Here is a 23,708-nt window from a genome sequence, read left to right as displayed (position 1 = left end):
TATAAGTTTCAAAGTGTGACAATACCAGCGATACATTAGGATACTTTACGAGGCGAGAAGAAAATCGCTCCGGAGAACGAAAGTGCGCCCCTGATTTATGCGCCCGTCCGAAAACTTTATTATACTCACGCAGCGACACGTTTCGCGTATTCGGCGCACACGCCGACTTCACAAAACGACAATAAATGACAATATGTAGAAAATGAACTCTTACTCCTTTGACTCTGCACATCAATTCCGAGAGGGACGCAATAAAACGATGCGAAATATCCGTAAGTAAAAACGAGAGAAACAAGCAAAACGAAATTTTCTTTAAAGACGTTTCTATAGACGAATCAGGGGAAACTGCTCCGCGAGCCAAGAGGAAATGAAGAATCGTGAATCTCGAAAAGTTCAGCGAGACGAAGACACGCAGTGAAATGAAATAAAACAAACGAAGGAAATTTACAGGATCGAGCAAAACCACGAAATCGAACTCAAGCCGAACACAAACCATGCTCTTCTCTGCTAGTTTCTAACCAAAGAGGAGGGTGGAGAGAGACGTCCTGCTGTTTGAATTCTGTTGAATTGTTAAAGCTGAACTTTCACTCCGTTTTCGCTTGGGCGCCGGCCCAAATCGAACCGAAATTCGAATGAAAGTTCATCGTTCTCTCCTCCGTGTGCTCACCTTGCCGACAAGCGGTAACCAGATGACAGTATGCTCGGTGGAGGGGATCAGAATCGGGTTGCGAGTTTATTAGGTATTTTCGCAATATTCCTTCCATTCGTTTCACATAATTTTCCAAAGGCGCAGAGAAAATAATACCCCGAGGACCTCAAGACGAACAAGGATGGGAAGCAGCGGGAAAGGTAACTTATCCATTTCAAGTTCTGTTCTGAAGGGATGAAACGCAAACGCAAAACGTAAACGCAAAACGATAAAGGGATGAAATGAATTTTGCCATCATTTACGAGTATATTGACCTAGTTTAAAACTTTCAAAAATTAAAAAAAAAATTAAAAAAGGAAAATGAATCATTGTTGTTGTTTAATTACAAACATGTGTGTTTACTGTCAGTGGCAAACAAGAATTCCAGAAAATATAACGGCAATTAACAGCGTTATTCGCAAATTTCGTGCTTTTGATGAAAACGCGTTATTTTTATTCACTATTTACGCATTCGCAACTGAATTTTATTGATGTCGGGGTTCAAACAGGTCACAAACATTACAAAATTTTGTTTTTCCCCTAAAATATGCACGAAATAAATTACAAAACCGCGAAATTCACCTGAATGCAAAATTAATCAACCATCAAAACACATTCAGATAATAATTCAATTATTTTGCATTATTAAAATGATAATTTACATTCACAATAAAATTTTGATAAACAAATATATTTACATAATAAAATATTAATGCTATTGATTTATAGATGGCGTTATGAGTGCATTGTACTTGTTTAATCTGCTGCAACAATTTAATCTTATTCGGAACAAATTTCAACATAACAACATAACAACATTAATTACAGTCAATCTCTTGCCGGCGATCGCTTATGATTGTTTTAATAATTTACAATTTCCGCCCACACACGCCAGAAGCCACTGGCGATGCATTAAGTATTCGCAAATTAATGTATTTCTACACGTTGAACGCGTTCGACTGCGTGTGTATTGTTTGTGCGTTATCTGTCGCTGAATTCTATTCAAGGTGTATCGTAGGCAACCCGCTGTGGCACACACAATACATGCGTTACTCACAGTGCTCGTTTGGTTGCCGACTCGCCAGGCGCATTGTACGCGTTTTGACGTCGCACGTTGCACGCTGGTGCATAAACAAACGGCATTAATATTTATTAGTAGATTCATAATAATGTGTGCACCGCGCGCGGAATTATATTACGCGTTGCGAAATTAATTTATTAACGCGGTGCATGGCTGCAGAGGAGATTGCGCGTTTCGCTTCCGGTTTGGATAACGTGTACTCCGAATTTCAGGCTTGTTTTATGAGATTAACATAATTTATTTTTTTGGGGATGTAATTTATTTAAATTAATTGCGTTTTGTGTCAAAATGTTTCGACTTTAATTATAAAAAGTGAATATTTGTAGCAAAAACGAACATAACTCGTAGCTACTCTACTTATTGCGTAGATTTAATTAAATATAATATTTATATACGAAGTATTCTGATTCCGTGCACGTCCTGAATGTTTAATTGCTAATTAACTTCGTTAACCAAATGATCTTGCCTGTTCTATTACGTGGAAACGAAAATTTTCTTTTTAATTATTTTTATTACTTCAATGTTTATAATTTAATCTGCAACATGACAATTTTTTCTTTTAAAAATTTAATTTTGTTTGTTTTTGAATGTAAAATAACAAATATTTGTTTTCTTTTGTGAGAAACTAAAGTTATTGATTTATTCTACGTAGAAATCTATTTTTCCGTCGGTAAAATAAGCGGAAAAGTTGATAAAAGTCAGAATAAAATACATATTTTATTGGCTTCGTATTACACCGGTTTTTAGAAGCAGGTACCTTACAGGTCACAAGTGCAACTCGTTGAAATCGCACTTTTCCACCTTCGCATTTACGCCGTTTCACCGTCTGTTAGTTGAGATTCGTTCGTCTGTTATTTTTTTTCCAACTTTTTTCACTTTACTTATTTGTCTCGGTTTTGTAGGTTTTGCTAGGTTTGCCTGGTTTAAGTTTACATGGAATTGAAAGTACTACCGCTCGCATCGAATGGCTTCAGCTTCAGCTTCACCATGGAGTTTGCTTAGCGCAAAACGAAAAACCGAGCGGTTGGAAAAGTGTAAACTCAACGCGACGAGCGAGGAGTGTGTGAGGCTTTGGGCTTTGACGATAAAAGTACTCGAGTGTACGCGTAGTAAGGTATGACAAGCCATATCGCCCGGTCGTTTGACGATTCTGACGAGAAGTCAGACGAAAACACATCGACTTCCTGAACGTGCATGGGATGAGAAGGGACTAAAACGTTTTTTTGTCTCCAAACGGAAAGGATAGAAAAGACTTGTAAGAAAATTACAACGGATGAAATGGCGCTCGGGATGGGAGCGTGGACAAAAAAATGAACAGTTGAAAAGAAACGTGTGCATTGCGCTATTTACACACCCTCGGTGCTTCGCATTCATGTTCAGCTCGTTCAATTCGTTGCTTACTTTGCGACGCCGACACGCTGCACATTAAGTAAATACTGAGTGAATCTACTCCACTCGTCACTTTACAAGTTGTATGAGTACAGTGGTTAAATTGTGTTTGAAAAACAGCATTCATTATAAAAATTAATTGAATTCAATCAGACTGGACAGTAATTAGTGTTTTTGCGGTAAAATAGGAGATTAATGACAATTGTAGAAAGAAAAATTTGTGCAAGCACTAAAAACTGCTAGAAATGCTAGAAAATATATATTATTTACAATGTGTAAGAATGTTTTGCACAAATTGTTGGTTTAGATGGTAAAAATTGCATTTTTCTATTTTCATCTTTAAAGCGCTAGGTTTTCACGGTTTTGAAGCACAAAAAGAGGTACTTTAAACATAATCGGCTAAGGCCGTGACTAAAGTACTTTAATATAATACTTCCATTTAAAATTTTGATGATTTTCTTTTTAGAATTTAATTAAAAATTGATGAAAACAAAAAAAAACATTAAAAAATCTTAAAAATACCTGTAACTCATCAGAAAAATCAGAAAAAATAAAGAAAACGCTCTGAAATACTTTCTTCCACTTCCGTGAATAAAAGAAAAGCTTTAAGTAAACACCATTACGATTATTATGACTTGATTCAATTACATTTCATTGGGCAAAACTCGCGCGCACGGTTGACAGCGTATATTGACGAAACGACGATAGTCGTAAAAAGCAAAAGAGTATAAAAAACGCATTAAACATCTCAACATCTCAGCTTTCTCATACTCTACCCGCTGCTGAAAAATATGAAAGTCCACAGCGCCGTGGGCGCAGAGAGAAAAAATACGATCGAAGCGAATTAAATGAAGCGACGAGCAGAATGTAAATACTGGTGACGACTGGCTTCGCTTGATAGAGAGACAAAATATTGAAAATAAACAACTGTGCGTCAACAAGACGGCGGCTGGCGTAATTTTATGAGGTTGCGAAGAATTTGGAAGATTAATGGGCGTTCCAAATGAAATACCAAGAAAACAAACCAGAGGGATGAGTACATAGTAAAAATCACATAAAAAACGGATTAGTAATGTTTGATTAGAGCTGAGAGAAGAAGGTAAAGCAACAGAATCAAAAATAATAGAAATAAGATAAGAATGACAAAAATATTTATTGAGACGCTGAAAATATAAAATCTTTTGAAACAAAATCAACTTAGAAATTAAGAAAAAAAGGAACATTACAAAATATTTATTAAAAAGTTAATAAAAACTGAATTTTGGTTTTAAATAAAAAAAACTTAAAAATTTATCATTTAATAAAAAAATATAGGCAACCAAATCAACTTTTGCAAAAAATCAAACAAAATTACGTTTTTTCACTTTATTATCACTAAAAACAATAAATTCTTTATTGTTCAGTAAAATAACTGACAACATCTGCTGATAATCTCCCTTCTGATACCTTACACTCTTGTTTCAACAAAACTAACCTCACATTAGTACCCTTACCGCTTGCACTCTACAAAACCAACGAGAAACGCGATGATACTAAACGATAACTAGCCGAGAGAGCAGTCGAGGTAAACCAAGCTCGTAACACACGTATCGACCATAGGTTTAGTCTTTATTAGCGCAGCTCTTCATTTCTGAGGAGCGCCTGCCGGACAGCCGAATAATGCCACCGACCGCCTCGAACATTAACGCACGCAGAGCTTAAACTGTTTACTGCATTAATTGAAATTGTAACCAGCTATAACTAACAACAGAGTATCGCAATACAAGCAAGATGTATAAATTAATTTATACAATGTGTTTACCGCATAGTTAATACCCAGTGTTGAATAATAATTTCCATTGTAAATATTTACAACCATTAAAAATATTTGGTGCGTTGCGTACATGAAAATTGTAATTATTGCATCAGTTTATGGCTGTGTGCACAACAAAGCGTTTTATGAGGTGGACTTTCAATAAACGCATTAATGGCTTGTTTATGACGTCGGCGAACATATTGGATATAATGTGTACACAATATGTAGACGAGCAAGCAATTTGAGGTGCAAATAAACTTGATGAATTTAATTAAGTCTGTCGGTGACGCGCAATAAACCTGGATTATATTGAAATATTTTTTCTGCAAAATTTTGTATTGTTTCATACTCGTATGTTACTTTGCACGGATTAATTAGTAAATTCAAGACTGTCATGGCATCTAGCAGACATCATCTCAAAGTCAGAAAGCCGCACTTTATGAACAAACTCGATGCAGAGAAGTTTGGCATGTCGACGCGGTATTAGCGAATTACGCGCCCGGCGCCTTCACCATGCGGAGAGAAACTTTAGCTTTGGCATTCGCGCGATAACGTTTGATACGCTTGCGACGGTGCGCCTCCACCACCAAGGAGAACCACGCGGGTGAACTCTAATCAGATATGTAGAATTTAGAGTTTGCACAAGTTTGACGTTTCAGACATCCAGGCATGTCGTTTTACATGCATGCAATTGCTTTGGAACTACTTAAACAGTATAGGAATTACGTTTTTTGTCAAATTTTACAAAAATTTAATTTTTTGGTGTTTTTTGGTATTAAGGGTTTAAGTATAGTGCTGTAAGCTTATAGTACCTGCTTTAATCCGATTTGGGAGTCTCCTCGCATTCGAAATCAATTCGCAAAAACGTCAAGCGCGCACGCATGCTTTCTGTGCCTTGATTTTTCACTAATTGACGTTTCGACATTTGCTCTGCGTCCCCGAGTGCCCTCCGCCCTTCGAGTGTGCGTGTCACCGGCCGGACGTACTTTGAATCCGGCCGAATCATCAGAATTCGCGAATTGTCGTTGCGCCAAATTCGTTTTAACTCTCTGGCGACCATCGGCCAAATGAAAAATCAGCACGCACGCATCGAATAATTACGTGCACGATGCGAGTACAAGTCTATACGCAAAGCAACAAAATGGACTCAAAATTGACTAACAAGCAAAAAGTAACAAAATATCGCACAAAAAAAATTGAAAAATGATTGATAATGTATTATATCTTAATATAAGGTTTTGTGTCGCATGTGTCAGTCGATATTTGTTATTTATAACAATAACGCATGATAATAACATATTGTAACAATATTGAAACATGAAACCGCTCAAATCCGAGCGCGACAGTTTCGCCTCGAGATGAGTCGACTCGGTTTCATCATAATCATAAAATTTTCCTATTTCCGGAAGCTGCGTGTGTTTGTTTTGCCGCGATATCCAACAATATCCAATGATATCCAATACGCATCGCCGTCGAATCGACGCTTGTTCGGGGCGCGCACAAACGCAGCGAGTCGTAAAAATTCACATTTCGCAAAAACGAGGCATAGAGACAGAGAGAGATGGCAGTCAACATAAAACCGCAATAACATGCGGACACACGCCGATATTGGAAATAACTCTAGCAATGACACTTGGAAAAAATGACCCGAAAAAAATTAACAGCAATAAAAATTACGGCCGCGGAATAAAACTTGATGGGTTTTATATAGAAATGTTAAAAATATTTTTATGAATTTATTTAAACACACTGTATGGTAATGTAGTATATAATGTTACAAGAGTTAGTACTGTATTTGAATTCATGAGCTTTTATTTGAAGTTACTTTTACTGCTTTTGCTCAATATCTAGAATCTCATTGTAACAGATGTCAAAACTTAATTTTGTACATTATTGCAATACGCTGTTGGATAAATTTAAGAATTATTATACTACAGGATCTAAAAACACTAGTAAATTCATTAAAAATATAAATAATAGTATATTAAGTATCTAGTGCGCTAAATGGCACTTTAGCCACGTGTTTTTTTCTACTTTTACTTTATTTTCACGTTTTCACCATAAAAATGCGCGTGCGTAAATTTCACCTCGTGACTAAAGCGCGTGACTAAAGTACTTTACATCACTGGGTTGTCCGTGCTTAAAATATCACTTTTTGTGTCTAGGAAACCATAAAAAACTGGCATTTTAAAGGTGAAAGTAAAAAAATGTTATTTTTTAGCATTTTTAGTATTTTCACTTCGTATTATATGATATTAAATTATTCTGCATGAACACATTGTATAAAAACAATAATAGACCCAGAAACTCGTTACTAAAGCTTAGGATCGTGCAGAAATTCGAAACTTGAGGAAGTAAACGCAGAGATGAAGACGAAGCGTTCGGGTCGAAACGGTTTGAGCATTCGTAGCAAATTCCTAATTGAATCGAAACGATTTCGTGACGTATTAGCTCGATTACAATAATCCACGCTTGTGCAGACTTTCCAAGTGCCTGGCAAGTCTCTCCCAGGACGCTTTGCTGAAGCAAACACTCGCAAAATTATCTCACCTTCTTACATCATCCGAATATCTGAACAAGTTCGTTAAAAGTCCTCTCCGAAGTAATTAAAACATTTTTTCCGCTTTTAATGATTACAAATATGTATAGAATAGATTTTCGGTTCTCATTTAGCGTTAAAAGTTTGTTTTTTCATTGTACACGCTTTTGTATTCCACTTTTAATTTGCCTCAACGGCGTGGGCTTTCATTTCGGGGAAAACGCATTACTCGTTACTCTTCGCGTAGGTTATTTCTCGGGCAGCATTAATCCGCGCCGAACGCACACCCCCGCGCTTATCGTAAACAGCGCTACATGCATTTACATAAAAACACGCTCCGGCGTTTCGGCGGCTAAAGGTTTCTGGTGGAGGCGCCGCGCATATCTCGTCCGGCATGCAAATTCTCGTACATAATATAATTTATGCAAATGGCGTAATTATTTTTGAGATTTACGCGCAACGCACCAACTGCACGTCGAAATAATAAATACCCAAACTGCCAAGTTGGGCAAATTTAAAATTTTTCTAAGAAAAATTGTTTGCACACAAAAATTATTTTACTCCAAAATCTAAAATTTTAATACTAAATTTTCATTGTCAATTTTGTAGTAATTAAATTCAGAATTTCGTCGAATTTCACTCGCAGTCGCTGTTGGCGTCTCTTAATTTTCAATTAGGTAGGGAAATTTATGCGGCACGCACGCTAAATGCTCACAACGATAACAAATTCCAAGATGTCCTAAGAAAAGCGAAAAGGTTGGATAAACGCTGCTGGGTTTACTCCTCGGCCTTGACTGTTGATTAACTAACAAACTGTCAACATCCCAACACGCAGAAATCAAACAATCAAGCTAAAAATTAAATAATTTCAAAATTAAATCCAAAGCTGTCAAAAATGTCAATCACCTAAAAATTATTACCTACCAAACGTTCAATTTAATTAATTAAATTAATATCTAACATTAATAATCCGCACGTAATGAGTCTGTGTGACTATTTAATTATAAAATGGCATTAAGTGATTAAATTGATGTTGACTTAAATGTCAGTTCGTCAAACTCGCCGCAAATGTATAATTGAAAATTATTTTTGTCAATACTTGAACATCCCTGGCTTGGCAAATGCAATAATGGCGTTTAATTAAAGTGTAAATAGTCAATAAAATCAATAAATAAACGCCATTACTGCGTGCGTTAATATCGCGCGTATTTATGATCTGGTTTTACGAAATACGCACGAATAGAGACAAATAATTAGCACTCAATTGTACATTTTCCATTTATTTAGCATTCGGTAATTTATTTAGACCATAATAAATGCGATCACAATCAATGATATTTGATATATGAGAGATACGTAATAAACGTTAAAGTAATTTAAATTTTTTGAATTACACACAAACCACTTTTGAATATTTAGGCAAAAAAGTATTATTGTGAGTTTGTGAATTCATTGGAAGTTTTCAGGAATATCGGGAATATTTTCGATGTACCCACGAGTGCGTCGCATAAATCACCCGCTCGTACAGATGGGCCAAATTAATGGAAAATTTATGTTGCGAAAATGAAAAAAAGAAAATCAGATGACGCCCCGGCGCGCGGGGAGTGAAAAAATGAGCGCTGAATGTCGCAAATACGAAAACGTAATGACATGTAGGCCAAACTGTTGGAAAAGTTGCCGAAAATGTACGTTCATCCTCAAAAACTGTCACAAAGAATATTTTTCTATGCGCAAACTCATAACTTGTTGATTTATTGAAGTTTTCGACTACGAAAAAAATGTGTTTTTAACCAACTGAAATAAATATTAATTTAAACAGAAAAAGTAAAGGTGGACTGATTATGATATTGCAAGTATCATATTCCTCCTGCTCCTGGCACAAATTCATTCACATACGCTGTGCAAATATGAAATTCACAAAAGGACTCCGGAACGTAGGAGCAGAAGAGTCGGAAGTATAAAAAACGCACGCGCTTGAATAACGCATAAGCCACGTGTCGGGAAAGTGAGTTTAACATTTAAAAAGTCAACGAAATAGAAAAAATAAAACACTGGTACATGCACAGAATGATTAAACATATTTTCTTGAATTTAAACCTCAAAGAATTAAAAAATTATTTTTTTGAGGAAAATATTTGTTATTTAGTGCAATCAAGTTTATTTGGATGATATTTTTGTTTTTGCACATTTATATAGCTCGTAGCATCTATTTTATTGCATTACATACGATTCATAAAACGTGACGTTTACGAGCGCTTCTCTTGTTCCTTTTGTTCCATGACACATTTTATCTATCAATCGCTCACAGAATAGAACACAAAATATTTAATGCTCATCGGATTACTACACTTGACTCTATATATACCCGAGAAAAAAATAGAAAGACGAAGAAAGTGTGGACAGTTTTATTTCTTATTTTTATCGCTTTATTGTTTTATTGTTTTGTATCAATTTCATTCAACCAGACGTAAATATCAATTTATAGAAATAATATAAAAATTCTCGGGGTATTTTTTGTGTGTGAGTTTACTATTCATTGTTTGTCAAACATTAAAATGACGATTGCATTTGAGCTCGCGCCGTGTTTGTTTTGGCGCAGATAAAAATGCTTTCAAACGCATTCGGTCCGGAAAATATATTCGATTGAATAAGCGAGCGTGCAGTTTTGTTTGCGGATGCGCCGGGCACCAGTGAGCTTTGCATACGAAAAGCTCCTGCACTGGATAGCTAAATAATGATCTCAAATCCGGCACCCACAGCAAACAGTATGCATTCATTGGATAATAATCATCATCAGAAGTCCGCCGTTAATCTTACAATTTGTATCTTGACATAAATATTGAGAAAAAATTATTTTGTGGTTTTATATTGACATGAATTTTATTTGATGGTTAAAGAAAGGATCAATAATGCAATTTTCTGTTGTAAAACCAGTAATGATCCTCTTCAAGTTGGTACTTGAAAATCGCTTCGAATTGAAACGTCAGATCGTCAGAATGTAATTGCCAAAAAAAGTTAATTGCACTCGGAACTTACAAAATCTGCTTCGATTGTGCTGTGGATTGCAGAAAATTGCGTCATAATCCAATCAAATAAATTTTCATCAACAAAAAATATCTTTAGAAATTATCTTTACTATTAATTACTTTTTTTACTTTAACCTATAAACCGCAACTTTAGCCACGGGTTTTTGTCACGGGGTAAAACTTTTAGAAGTGTGCGAGCAAATTTCAAAGATTTAAAATACAAAAATTCAAATAGAATTAAATTAAACTTAGAAATAAAGTGGAAACAGAACAAATAACCTAAGGACCACGTCGCTAAACGTTGTTAAAGTGTCATTCCGCGCACTTGTTACATAACATATTATTATATTTTAGTACAAATCAAATATCAAACAATTTTCTAGCTTTAGTCTAAAACTTTAGAATTATATTAATTTAATAATATAATTTTGATGTGAGTAAAGTTCCAAACTCCATTCTAAGTTATTGAATATGTTAAACTAACTAAAACTAACTCTGAATAATTTAGTATTAATCGTGCGAGTAGTTAAACTTGCAGCAAAGTAATGAAACGTATTAATAAAATATCTACACTGACAAATATCACAAAACCCACTTGAAATTGAAACCGATAAGTGCAAAATAACAAAAACAATGAAACGCAATCCATTCGAAGGTGTCCAATACGTTCCACTCAACATTCTATCCGCGCAGTGTTGAACACTTTTCACTCTAGACTTTAGACTTTAGTCTTTCCACTTCAATATAAATATCAAGCGTGCGATGTTTACTCTAACACTTTTCCACATCTTGCACTTTGCGCATTGTTCCAACGAAGCTCCACGTTTTCACTCAGGTAAATTCGATTGCAACTCGCAGGCGTACATCAAAGTATCAATGTTGTGCGCGCTGCGATGGTGTAACACGACGTGAAATATCGACAAGTATTAGAAAAGTGAAACTAGGCTGCGGCGATGATATCGAGTGTCGTCGGCGTAGTTGAGATGTTTTCATGGCGCGTCAAGATGCGTGCAAGTGTATCAATTTATACGTATAGCTGACATGTCAACGGATGCGATGCGACACGCGAGCCAAATGGACACACGAACACCAATTGAGATCGTATAGCGCGAGAACGGACAAAAACTTATTTGTGATCAATATTAAGCGTTATATAGGCAACCAAATACACATACATATTGAGTTAAATGTAAAATGTTCTGCAAACTTTCCAAGTTAATTTAATATCATTATTATTATTATTTTCGATAAAATTTAGTAAAAACTTGTTGCTTCGCACTTGTCGCTTGATACTTATTGGTATGTTGAGAAGCAACTTGGCAACTTTTGTTGAAAATCTTCCAGCGTGCGAGGCGCATCGACCGCGAAGCTCCTTGTCATGTCGATGTCGATGTCCTTGTCATAACTGTCGCAGCAAAGGCCTTTTCTCCGCCTTGTTGCTCCACATCAAACCACAACTTTGCCGCGCGCCTCTTTGTTTGTTTGCATGCGCTCAAAAAGTGACTAAGACGCGCCCGAGACACGTTTAACCTTAATTGGAAAACGCAATTTTCCGCATACTACGTGAGAATCATAAAATCGCGTTTTCGCCAAAACCCAGCCGCACGCAACGTTTATGCTAAACCTAAAATCATCCGTGTATTTATCAGATTCACGCACAATGTCAGGAACGCAAGACAGGAAAAAAAGAAACATGACATGACCATGTCTCCTGTACAAGATACAAGATTCAAAATGGAAGATACAAGATACAATCCTGAGAAACAAAAACGCCGGGGCACGACGTGCTTTTATGCTTTGAAGAAAGAAAAAAGCGCGCGCGTGCACGGAAAAAGCTGTCACACGGAACGATGACTGATGCGTACAAAAATCTCAATGCGAAAGAATGTTGTGTCCTCTCTCACCGCGCACCGCTGACATAACCTCCATCAACGTAGTGGCGCCCTCTGCACACGCCATGATCCAGCGTCACGCAGAAAAAGTAAACGTCGCACGTGGCGGACGCGTAAAGAATGCGAAAAATCACAATCAAAAACTCTTAACATGTATTAAACCACTGGGCGTTGCACAAACTTATCACACAATAAATATTAACAGATAAAGTAAAGATGATGAGTTTCAGAACGCTGGGTATGGTTCTCGTTTTTTCTTCTCGTTTTTTTGGTGTTGTAAGGAAGGAAAAGCGGCGAGAAGCGCGACGAAATCTTGTCTCTTGTCACTTGTCACATCCTTAACGAGCGCGCGAGAGAGCCACTTTCAGGCCACACTTTTTTGCGCTTTTCCGGGCGCGCACCAAACGTCCGGGCACGGCACCAGATGAAAAGTCTATTTAAGCGGGTGGCCCAATGAATGGATGAGCAAAAAATTCAATAAAAAGATTCAAGAGTTACAATAACTTTATATTTTCCCGCAAAAAAATAAAAATAATTAATTTCCAGCTCAACGCCAATGCGTTTGACAGAAGTTAAAAATTAAATTTTAATTGTTTTCGATAAAAAATCATTAAAAACAAACAAAACCATTTTTAGTTTTTTTGAATTTTATAAATGATTTCCAACCCATCAACTCTTGCAAGTAGCAATATAATTGCTGTTGTGTTTCGGGAGGTAAATAAAAAAGTGTGCGCTTCACATTTCGCGTGTCGAGTAAATGTTTTGCGTTTTTCGTGACCGCATGGAGTTGATTAACAAAACTGCGCGCGCTGTATTCGAAAACACACTCGCCTCGCGAATAAATACAAATGTTGTGGACTGCGCCCCTGTTGATCGACTGGCTGCCTGCTTTACGGGAATTCAAAAATAAAAGTTGCGCGCCTCTCAAAAAGCGTGCAAAACAAAATAATGGTTGTGCGCGATGGTGTTGGTTGGGCCATTAATTTGAACGTAAAACAGTAAAATGTACTCACAAATAACGAACGAAAAAAAGGAGGAGTACAAGGGGAAAGAATGCGGTGGCGGACAAACCGTTTCAATTACGCATTACATATTACACTTGTTTTCAACCAGACATAACAAAAAACAAAACCAAAAAAAAACTCAAACGATTTGAATGTTTGTTAATTATTGTGATTTTTCTTATTTTTACTTCAATTTTATATCAACTAAGTGTATTAAAACTATCCCTGTAGTTAATACTAAAGAATAAAATAAAACCTTATGTTTTTTGCGTTTCTGATCGCGTTTTGCTTTGGCTGGGAGCCAATTTGATGTGTGAGAAGATTGCCAGGATGATTGCGCGACCGGCTGCAGGTTTGCGCAAATAAATCATCGAGCGTGTATCGTTTAGCAGCAAGCCGCCGCCCGCCTGCACGTGCCAAACGTGCACCCCCACGTGACGGCCGCCTCCGACACCTAGTTCAACAGCGAAAGCTCAAAGAGCACCGTGTGTGCACGCGTATCAATATTTACTCATCGGATTTATCATAGCGCCGTAATGCGATTTACGCTCACACGCAAACGCATACAAATACTTCAAACTTAAAACTAAAATTTTTAATACAAGTTTTAATGAACCTATTTATTCACATGATAATTTTCAGTGCAAATTTGTTAAATAAATAATTAATTTCTTTTTGGTTATTTTTGCGTTAAAAATGAGTTTTTTAATGAAATATAAACCGCGTAAGCATTCCGTGGCTAAACGTTGTTAAACACTCAAAGACTCAATCAATCTTGTGAGTAAAGTCCCCATTTAGTCACTTGATACTTAATATACTATTTTAGGTTATTTGTGCGTTAAAAATTAATTTTTAATGAAATATACTTAAAAGCTTCGTCAATTTATATTTTAATAGCAGTTTTACATATTTATTAAATAATATAACATAAAATATAATTTTACACATTTTAATTACACAATAACATTTTATAATTCATTCAAGGAATTAAATTTATCATCAACTCGAGATTCAAAATTGTCTATTAAAACAATTTTCAAGCCACACCCCCAAAACGCAATTAAACACACTTGTAAACTTTGTTACCAATTACAATGTTGTCAATAACTAACAACTCAGCACACCCCAAACAGACAATAAATGCTGCGCGCACAAGAAACTAATTTAATACTGATTATTTCGTCGAGTGCAACTCAAATTGCAGTTTCATCTCTCGAAAAATACCGCGACCACGCAATTTCTCTCGAAATGATATTGTCACAGCATATCACAGCACGTTATATAGGTAACTTTAGTTTATGACAGCGTTATTATTATCCCACGCGTAAATCACGGGGTATTTCAGGTGAGCGCGCGAGCGGAACTATTCCACAACAATTTGCAGCGGTGGCGAGTGATTCTCCATCGATCGTTATCGGCTAATTGCCAATTCAGAAGTTCAACAGTAAAACATAAAACCGGCAGCGTGTAAAAGGCTAACAGTAAACACTCGGCGAGCAGCATTAAAAGGTAATCGTATTAAATTGCCATTGAAACTATATTAAACGCATTATTTTATTTATCATTAAAGTTAAATTAAATAAGTTAGATATTATCATCATTAAAATAGAGTTAATGGAAGTAACAATTTTAGTTAATCCAGTATTTTATTTGGGAAATAATAGAAATTCATTTTTTGATAAACAAAAATTAAAAAATCATTTTTTTTTTCAGTTGAAAACAATTTTATTATTTAAAAGTTTAAAATCAATATGAAAAATATAGTTATATGATACGGAATAATTAAATTGCAAAAACAATTTATTATTTACAAAATAAATAAATAAATATAAATAAATACATTTTTCTAAATGTTTAAAACCGCAAAAACTCCTCAAATGATAAAAAATAATTAAAAATTTAATTTAGCAAATAATTGCTTTATTAAAACAACTATAAAAATAATTTTATTTGATTTTTCTAAATGTTTTAAAATAGCGAAAAATCAAAAAATATTAGTTAAATCAGAAGTATTGTGAAATTCAATTTAATTAAGCAAATAATTGCTTTATTATATGCATAATTACGTAATGAAACTCTTGGAACACATGAATAATAGTTGAACAAAACAATGAACCCCAAAAAATACTTTTGATTGTTAATATCATACCTTTAATTAATATCGCGCCGGCCGAGCGTGGTGTTAATTAATTTCGGGCCACATGTCGCGCCTTCCAATTAACGGCAATCACGCCGGGCGCCGCCACTCAATTAAGACGCCGCCTCCAAAGACTCTTCCTTTGCTCGCGCTTTATTATCCTCGGCCCTATTCAAACAGCACGCACAATATCCAATGCACACAATCACGTTTTTCCAATCACTATACCGCCACTTTAACTTTTAACTGTCAAAACAAACAAAAAATACACACAACACAATAATTTTATAATTCAATAATTTTAATTTATATTAATAATAATTTTGATATTTTAATATTTACTACACTGTGTATTAGATGAACATGATGTTGAAATAATATTTATTTTGATGTTTGATTTGAATTTTAATTGAACTTTTTGAATTTATCGCGAATGCGCGCGTTTTCTAAGCCCGGCTCGTTTAAACGAGTGCCAGCGACGGCGGTCGGATACCAACTGAACGTTTGGCGGGCGCCTCCACCGCCTATGGTCTCCACCGCCGCCGCCGCCACCGACGCAAGTTTCGCAAACGCATCAACATCGACATGCGCGTAAACAACGCAGGTAATGTTCCATTCTGCAATGGTATAACAAACAAATCGAATGCAAATGTAAATTAATTTGTAATGTTCATAACCAATTTATGCAAATTAATGTTTAATACACATTAATTAACTCACAAATGATATTTACTTTTTCCAATATTAATTTTTATTTATTTTTTTCTATTGATTTTTCGATATAAATTTTTGGTATCCTTGACTGCATCCTTGCATGAATGCAATTCGGTTAATCCTGGCTTAGAAAATGCTGACTTCGGTAATGAGAGCGTCGCCAAGCAACCGACAAAATCGCCTCGTACTTAATTTTGTTACAATTCTCCTCATTACACCCAGCGTGACGCGCAGCATTAAAAACTAACCTAACTTAAGTCAACTTAACCTAGTTTCACATATATTTCACTTCAACATTTACTGGTATCACGTGCTGCAGGCGTGTAACTGAAATTATTCGCCGTGTTAATGCTTTGCGATGCAATTCGGAAGTTTCGCACGTTTCGCACATTCGATCACGTCCGATTTAACGACTTTCGACTTTTGTGCTTCATGAAGAGCGCAGATCTAATGTTGGAAAAGTCGAAATGTGAATCGCGCTTGCCTTAAATCTGAAATCTCATCGCTGGAATCGAATCTTTATCGCAAATTGCGAAGAACAAGTGCAAGGTGAGAGATAATGACGATAACGATTGTAATATCTATATCTTATATCTAACTTTGTGTTTATCATAATAAGATTTTAATGAAGATTGTAATTTTTATTACTTTTGTTATTTTAGAGAGTTTCATTGTAAATCTAATGGTATTTAATGTGAAAGAGGCTAAAATTTAATTTTTTCTACTTTCATCTATAAAACGCCTGTTTTTCCATGGTTTTTAGACACAAAAAGTGGTATTTTATATACGGACAGCCAAACCGTGAGTAATATCCATTATCTACGGGTATTATCTACGGGACGGAGCTTGCGCCTGCGCATTTGCCTTTGGGGCAATACACATTTTACAAAGATTTTCACAAAACTTGTTTTTTTCTGCTATTAAACCAACAACCAGTTATTGTTCATGACAGGAAAATAGTAAAACCTAAAGGAGCTGATATATATATATATATATATAATTTAATATTAACAAATTTTCAATGTTATGTACAATGTTAAGCACAATGTTCTAGATGGTTCACAGACTTTTATTCATTTAACGTTCAAAGGGAACTGCTCGCAGCTATGAAGGACGAGGCGAGGGCAGAGGAAACGTGAACGGTCTTCGCTGATAACAGCTCGGGAAGCATGCAATGAACACTAAAATATGCACGGAAAGAGAAGCAGCTCATATATATTTAATGTGCTTAAAATGTTTAATTAAGTATTACTGGAATTACTTGTAATTTTTAGAGAGTATGTGGTAAAATATCAATTGTTTGATATTTTGGAAAAAATATTATTTTTCAAAGACATTTTAGGGTATTTTCCAGAGGTATAAAATGTGGAAAACATAAAAATTATGTAAAGGACAATCTAGGCTTTCAATTGACAATGAGAAATCTCAAATTACCTAACTTTAAAAAGAGATACAGAGTGTTTTCCGAAAAATTGACTAAAAACAGACAAAAAACGAAGAAAAATAGGAAAAAAGAACTTATAAAAACTTAAAAAATACATTTTTGCATTTATACTGTTATTACTTATGGTCTAAAACCTTAAATGTTAAAATTTCCTAGTTGAAATCTTAGTTGCATTCACAATTACATTATAATACTGATAGCGCGATAGCAATGGCGTAGATAGGACGACAAGATCAGAACGCGTCGCCGCCGTTTGCCGTTCGCCACGCGATAAACGGCGACGCGCGATTACTTCACGGATTAACCCCCAACAGCCCCGACGTTCCGACTTGCTCCCAGCACCCCCACATCCGCATCCTGATCTAGCTGAGAAGCACCACGTTGCATCGCACTATACTCTATACTACACTGGAGTGAACTACACCAGGACTTAACCCAATACACACTAGACCACACTAGACTAAACTTGCACTTACGCTACATTTACATTTACATTCGCACGGCGACTGTAGTGTCCGGAAGTACAAGTTAATTCTAGCGCGCCACTGATTTCCGCCCGTGCTCGTTTGCCACAACAATCAATGTTGGCGTTTCTAAGATCAACGGAATTGTCTAATGCGGCGGTATAATCTCAATTGTCCAGTAATTGCTCATTTGGACAATTAATTATAAATAGAAGAAGATTTCACGAATAAGATATTTTATATAAAATAAATCAGAAATGCTTATAATGCACTTTAGCGCCATCTCGGATTCAATTATTAAGCTATAAGTGTGGTTAAATCTAAATACAAACTTTCATCCCTTATTTAACACCCTTTGAATTACAATTTTTTATATTTCAATTGTTATCCTCCTATTTAAGGTAAAAACCAATCCAAGATATCATTGAATATTAAAATCTCTCCAGCAGTTCTTGAGTTATAAGTGTTGTAACTAACAAAATTTTATTTTATAAGTATAGATACTTATTTTAAATCATGCAAATTCCAAATTAATGAATATCTAAAAAATAAAGTTTTGTTTTCTTTAATTTAAGCTTCTTTGTTGATTTCACTCCCGTTTTTTGACTTTAGTGTTTGGTTTCCACTTGCCACGCGGCGGTTAGTTTCTGTCTTGTTACCAATCCAGAAACGCTCGCAGCGCGCCGTCCGCACAATAGGAATAATTTAATTTAGAGCCGCGCGACTTGTGCGACGACATCGTCCATCCCTTGAATCTTGTTTGCACAGGACGAACGCACACACAACTTTTACCCGGCGTCCTTCGGGTCCTTCACTTTTCTCGCCGCACGTTTCTGCGTCACGTTTCCAATTATACATTCGTTACATGCACAAAAATCAACTTAACAAATATCAAATATATCTGAGCAGGCTTTGGGAGCAATTGTTTATTTTTTTATTGCTGTTATTATGCTTGTTTGTCAGTTTTGTGTAAAATCTTTATATGATTGCAATGGATAGTGAAATATTTTTCTTTGAGTATAAGGCAGGGGTTGATTTTGAATTGAATCCAGATGGTACACCGAGAACTCCAGGAAGATCTATTGAACATAAAATTAGAGAATTTGGAATTAAAAAATTACAATTAAAAAAGGATAGTGAGTTAATTTATTGCATCACAAATAAAATTTTACTAATTTTTTATTATTTAGATGAGAATAAATCTAAAAAGAGTGATATTTTATCATTCAAAGAACCTGCAATACCTCCCGTGAAGAAAACACATTCCACTTCTAAAAAAACCAAAGAAATTCCACCGAAACAAACCAGCACTACTCAAAAAAGAAAATACCAAAGACATTCAAAAGTAGAAAAAATAGAACCACGTCCAAAACCATCCAAACCTATTTATGGCGGGAAGAAAATCAAAATGACAGACCCCAGAAGTGATACCACGAGTAATTCAAGTACATCTATTGCAACCTGGCATGAATTAATCGGTCCCTTTGAAGTACCATCAAAAATTAAACCCAGCTCAGCGAAGAAACCAATACGTAAACCCAATATCGATTCCCGCATCAAAATGCCTGCTCCTATTTCTATTCCTTCTTCTATGATTAAAACAGAGAGAGAGGTTATAGATGAAACTTGGAAACAATATTCTACCATAACTTCCCAGCAATTAAACGCGACAGCCATGATAACTTCGACACCGTCATTCAATTCAAATTTCAAAATTCCGAAAAAGTCTCAGAGAGGTGTTGTGAATGAATGGTATGATCCAAGTAAAATTATTAAGCAGGAATATCAACCGATAGTGGTAGAACAATATCAAGTGCCTGCGTTGGACCCGTATTTATCTATAAAAGTAGAGGTTGATGATACGGAACCGCCAGTATTGAATATACCGTCACCGGAAGTTGAAATAAAGGAGGAAAGTCCACAGGTGGAGGAGATTAAAAATGAAGGGGACAGTGATGATAATTCAGAGGATGATTTTATTGAAGTGCCTGATATAGATCTTCGTATGAAAAACATTCATATTCCTATTAACCTCTTTGAAGTGAGTAAAAAAAATTTTTTTAACTTTTATTTTTAAAACGCTACTTTTTCTACGAGTTTGAGGCACGAAAAGTGATAATTTAAACACCAAAGGCTAAAGCCGTGATTTAAGTATTTTAGCTACGGGTTTTAGTCACCACAAAAATTTTGTTCATTTGTACATGGTGCAAAAGTAAAAATAAAGTGGTAGTAGAAAAAATAGCATAAGCATCTCGTGGCTAAGCGATGTTAATCTTTCGATTAATTAAACGCTTACCCATAATCGTGATTAAAATGCCATTTAGCGCACTTGGTACTAAAAGTACTATTATTTTTTATTTTTAAAAATAAAAATTATATTTTTATTATTTTGTAGGATGCTGAACTTGACGCTCAAATTTACAGCGCACGTCAAAATCTACTACTACCATCACTGCAACACCAGTAAAATGAAACCGTAAAACCTAATACTACAAGTACCAACACATTCAGCATGCATATTTGCATTGATGTCAATGAATGATGCACATCGCCTGAATGGCGCACTCGGCGGAAATGCAATGGAAATCTGATTTTGTTTGTCCGCTGACATTGACGAGCGGCGACAGTGTGGGTCTGTGGGTGGAGCGTGCTAAACTGGTGAATGCGAATTGAAGGCCCAAGGTGAATCTGATACTTTGCGCGGCGGGGGGTAAATAGCAGGCATCCATTAATTACAGCACGGCTATTGAAGGTGCTTTTTGTGCACGCGGCGCTCTAAATACGTCGATGCGGAACAATCAATACAGAGAAGTCAATATGTAGGTGTAGGATTAATCATTTTGATTCGGATCAGTTTTGATAGTTTGTAAATGTTTTAGCGGTGAAATGACAGAGGAAAATATTTGTTTAAATTATTTTTGTTTTGGGTTTGTATTTTGGATGTTTGTCTCTGTAGATTTTAGCTTTTGGAATATTCTATATACAATTACAAATTGTTAAACTAGTTTTGTGTTTGATAAAGTTTTCAAATTAATGTTTGTCATTGGGGACACAAATATTTATTCATTTTGGGTGGAATACGTGTTACAAGGTAAGGATTTGAAGGTTATGTTGCTCATTTATTAGGTAAGATATTACTACAACATACTATCTTTTTCTTTTTCCTCTTTCTTATAAAACATCATTTTTTTCAACGTTTTTAGCCAAAAAAGTAGTACTTTATAAACGGACAACTAAGCCGTGCGTAATATCCATTATATACGGGCGTTATCTACGGGACGGAGCTTGCGCCTGCGCATTTGCCAACGGAGCAGTACAAGACCGTATGAAATGCCATGCGACGTCAGTCATTCACGTCAAAGCAGACGCTGGTGCTGCTCTCAACCAATCTCGTGAGTAAAATTCCCATTTATACACTTGATACTTAATATACTATTTAATCCCTCAAAAAGTCGATTAAAATGTCTGTCAAAATTTTCAATTTTTTAAAAACAACTTCAATTTTCATAAAAAAAACACCCTGTATTTTATATTAATAAATGAATTATGGTTGATGAAAATATCTTTGTAAGAAAGTCCAAATTACTTAATTATTACAAAAGTAACAAGTTGTTTTCAACAATAACTTTTTAAAATTCCATCAATCTAATCTTTTGTTTATGTTTTTTTTTCATTCAATTAAATTTTCTTAATTCACCAGAATATTATATAATTTTCTGTTCTGCTTTGTTCTGTTTTCGTTTTTTTTTTCTTATGCTGTACGTTTAATTTTTTTTGCGTCTTAATTTCAGGACACACTTTCATATTTTACGTATTCATTAGCAACGAAAGCATCTTTTGATGCTTTTAATCATAATTAAAAAGTTCGGAACTTTTAGTCTTGCAGCTCGCATCACAATTCCTGGTTTCCGGATTTAGTATCTCGCGTCTTCCCGTCGCCGAACAACTTTTTTTTTGCCCCTCAAGTTGTGGAGATCTTTTTTTTCTTTGCTTTTTTCTTTTGTCGAGGTTCGGTGACGCGAAGAACACGATCCACTTTCATGTTTTAATCACGCTTGATTATCGTCCGCGTGCGCGCGCGAAGCAGGTATTAATTAATTAGCACTTATTTAACCATTTTTGCCATTCCTTCACTGCGACGCTGAAATAATTAATCACGACTAATTCAATTTTGTCATACTACAAACTTTCGCAAACAAGTTTTAAAACTTTATCTTTAAAAAATAAACTAATAGCTGCATCATTATATAATTCTATAAAAGTGTAATAAAAACTTGTTAAGTGCGATCATCAGTTTTCGTACTCGTACATTCCGCGTTCGTGCAAACCCGAGTTTTGTGAATTTAGCGCGTGGACAATTTTTTTCTCGGCTTTTGCGTGGGGAGAAAAATGCGCGCTGTGCTCACGCGTCGTGTCGTGTCTACTCACTCAATTTTGCGCAGTCCGTTGTGCGAGTCAAGCACAAAAAAGTTGCAAAAAATAGCAAATTGCTTGATTTTCCATGTCAACCAGGAAAGTCCGACGTCAGGACGGGGCCGGGTACGTGAAAAATAGTTCCAATTATTACGTTTCATCGCTTGCGTTACTTTTATTCGTGTATTTATACTCATTTTTTGCACACTTGCACCGAAAATCATCGGTTTTACTAGTATTTTGTACAAAAAAATTAAATTTATAATTATGCAACCAAACACACATTAATCATAATCTAAAAATTTTACTTTTGTTTTCTTAGCGTTATTTTTTTAATTTGCAGAAAGAATAAAGCACTAAAAACGCAAAAATTATATTTATGCAACCAAAGAAGCAAAATTTTTATCCTAAAATTGAATTTTTTGGATTTTTAGCAGTATTTTTGCCTAAAACAGAAAAAAATCACGGAAACCAACAAAAAGTGATCGATTTATTTAAATTATGATCTATTCAAGCTTTTAGCCGATTCTGACAATTTTGAAAGCACTAAAAGTGCTAAAAGCTTCGATTTCACTATATCATGATTTATGCATTCGATTTACTACATAATAAAAACCACATTTATTCCATACTATATTTCACTACACAATTATTTTAATAATCGCCATCCTCTAGAAAAAACTTCGCACATTTCCAGGTAATTATCCACACGCTGCACGTGCATAAAGAACGCCATACTGTATGAGCATGAATATGTCATGTCATGTGCAAAGGTATAGTTTCGGGCGTGCGGCGGCGGCGGCGCTCGCTCATTTGGCATTCGGCACGTCCGCTACGTAGCAGCGTCTCAACGTGTGCGCGTATCGCCGCCGCCGGTGCTCTAATATGCGCACGGTGTGCGGGTGTGCGGTTGCGGCGGGCGCAAAGGAACCAGAAGCTGAAGGACTGTGGGGCGGGCTGCGCTGCGACGCTGCCGTCCAACGGACCGCCGGTAATGCGGAAGAACGTGCGCAAGCAGAAATGATGTGCGAACACAAGGTCTCCTACGCAAACTATACCCACCTGCTTTATTAACAGGGTTACCAACTGTGCAAACAAAAATTTTACATTAAACATAGATCT

The 23,708-nt window shown here is 35.7% G+C and overlaps 2 protein-coding genes across 4 annotated transcripts in view; one reads left to right on the top strand and one right to left on the bottom strand.

Annotated features, from left to right (window-relative positions):
* Window positions 1-16,033, bottom strand: part of LOC135795604 (dipeptidase 2-like) — an 87,640-nt gene extending 71,607 nt beyond the window's left edge. The window contains exon 1 of the mRNA XM_065307321.1: window positions 15,564-16,033. The gene's annotated coding sequence lies outside the window, so the exon portion shown is untranslated. The remainder of the gene's footprint in view (window positions 1-15,563) is intronic.
* Window positions 1-21,207, top strand: part of LOC135795605 (uncharacterized) — a 40,497-nt gene extending 19,290 nt beyond the window's left edge. Inside the window, exons 1-3 of one of the 3 annotated variants that reach the window (XR_010549093.1) lie at window positions 19,083-20,214; window positions 20,569-20,992; window positions 21,053-21,207. Coding sequence is in view for 2 of the 3 variants with exons in the window: in XM_065307322.1 (XP_065163394.1) it covers window positions 19,156-20,214; window positions 20,569-20,640 (1,131 nt within the window). In the remaining variant the exon portion in view is untranslated. Of the gene's footprint in view, window positions 1-19,082; window positions 20,215-20,568 lie in introns of those variants that run through there. The other 2 variants (XM_065307324.1, XM_065307322.1) reach the window with 2 other exon arrangements.
* The last annotated feature ends 2,501 nt before the right edge of the window (window positions 21,208-23,708 follow it).

This window comes from Atheta coriaria, unplaced genomic scaffold (genome assembly GCF_025399875.1).
Source record: "Atheta coriaria isolate IRGN ID8LTWV9N9 unplaced genomic scaffold, Caltech_Dcor_3.1 hic_scaffold_7_pilon, whole genome shotgun sequence".
NCBI lineage: Eukaryota > Metazoa > Arthropoda > Insecta > Coleoptera > Staphylinidae > Dalotia > Dalotia coriaria.
This window is presented reverse-complemented; position numbering and strand designations above follow the sequence as displayed.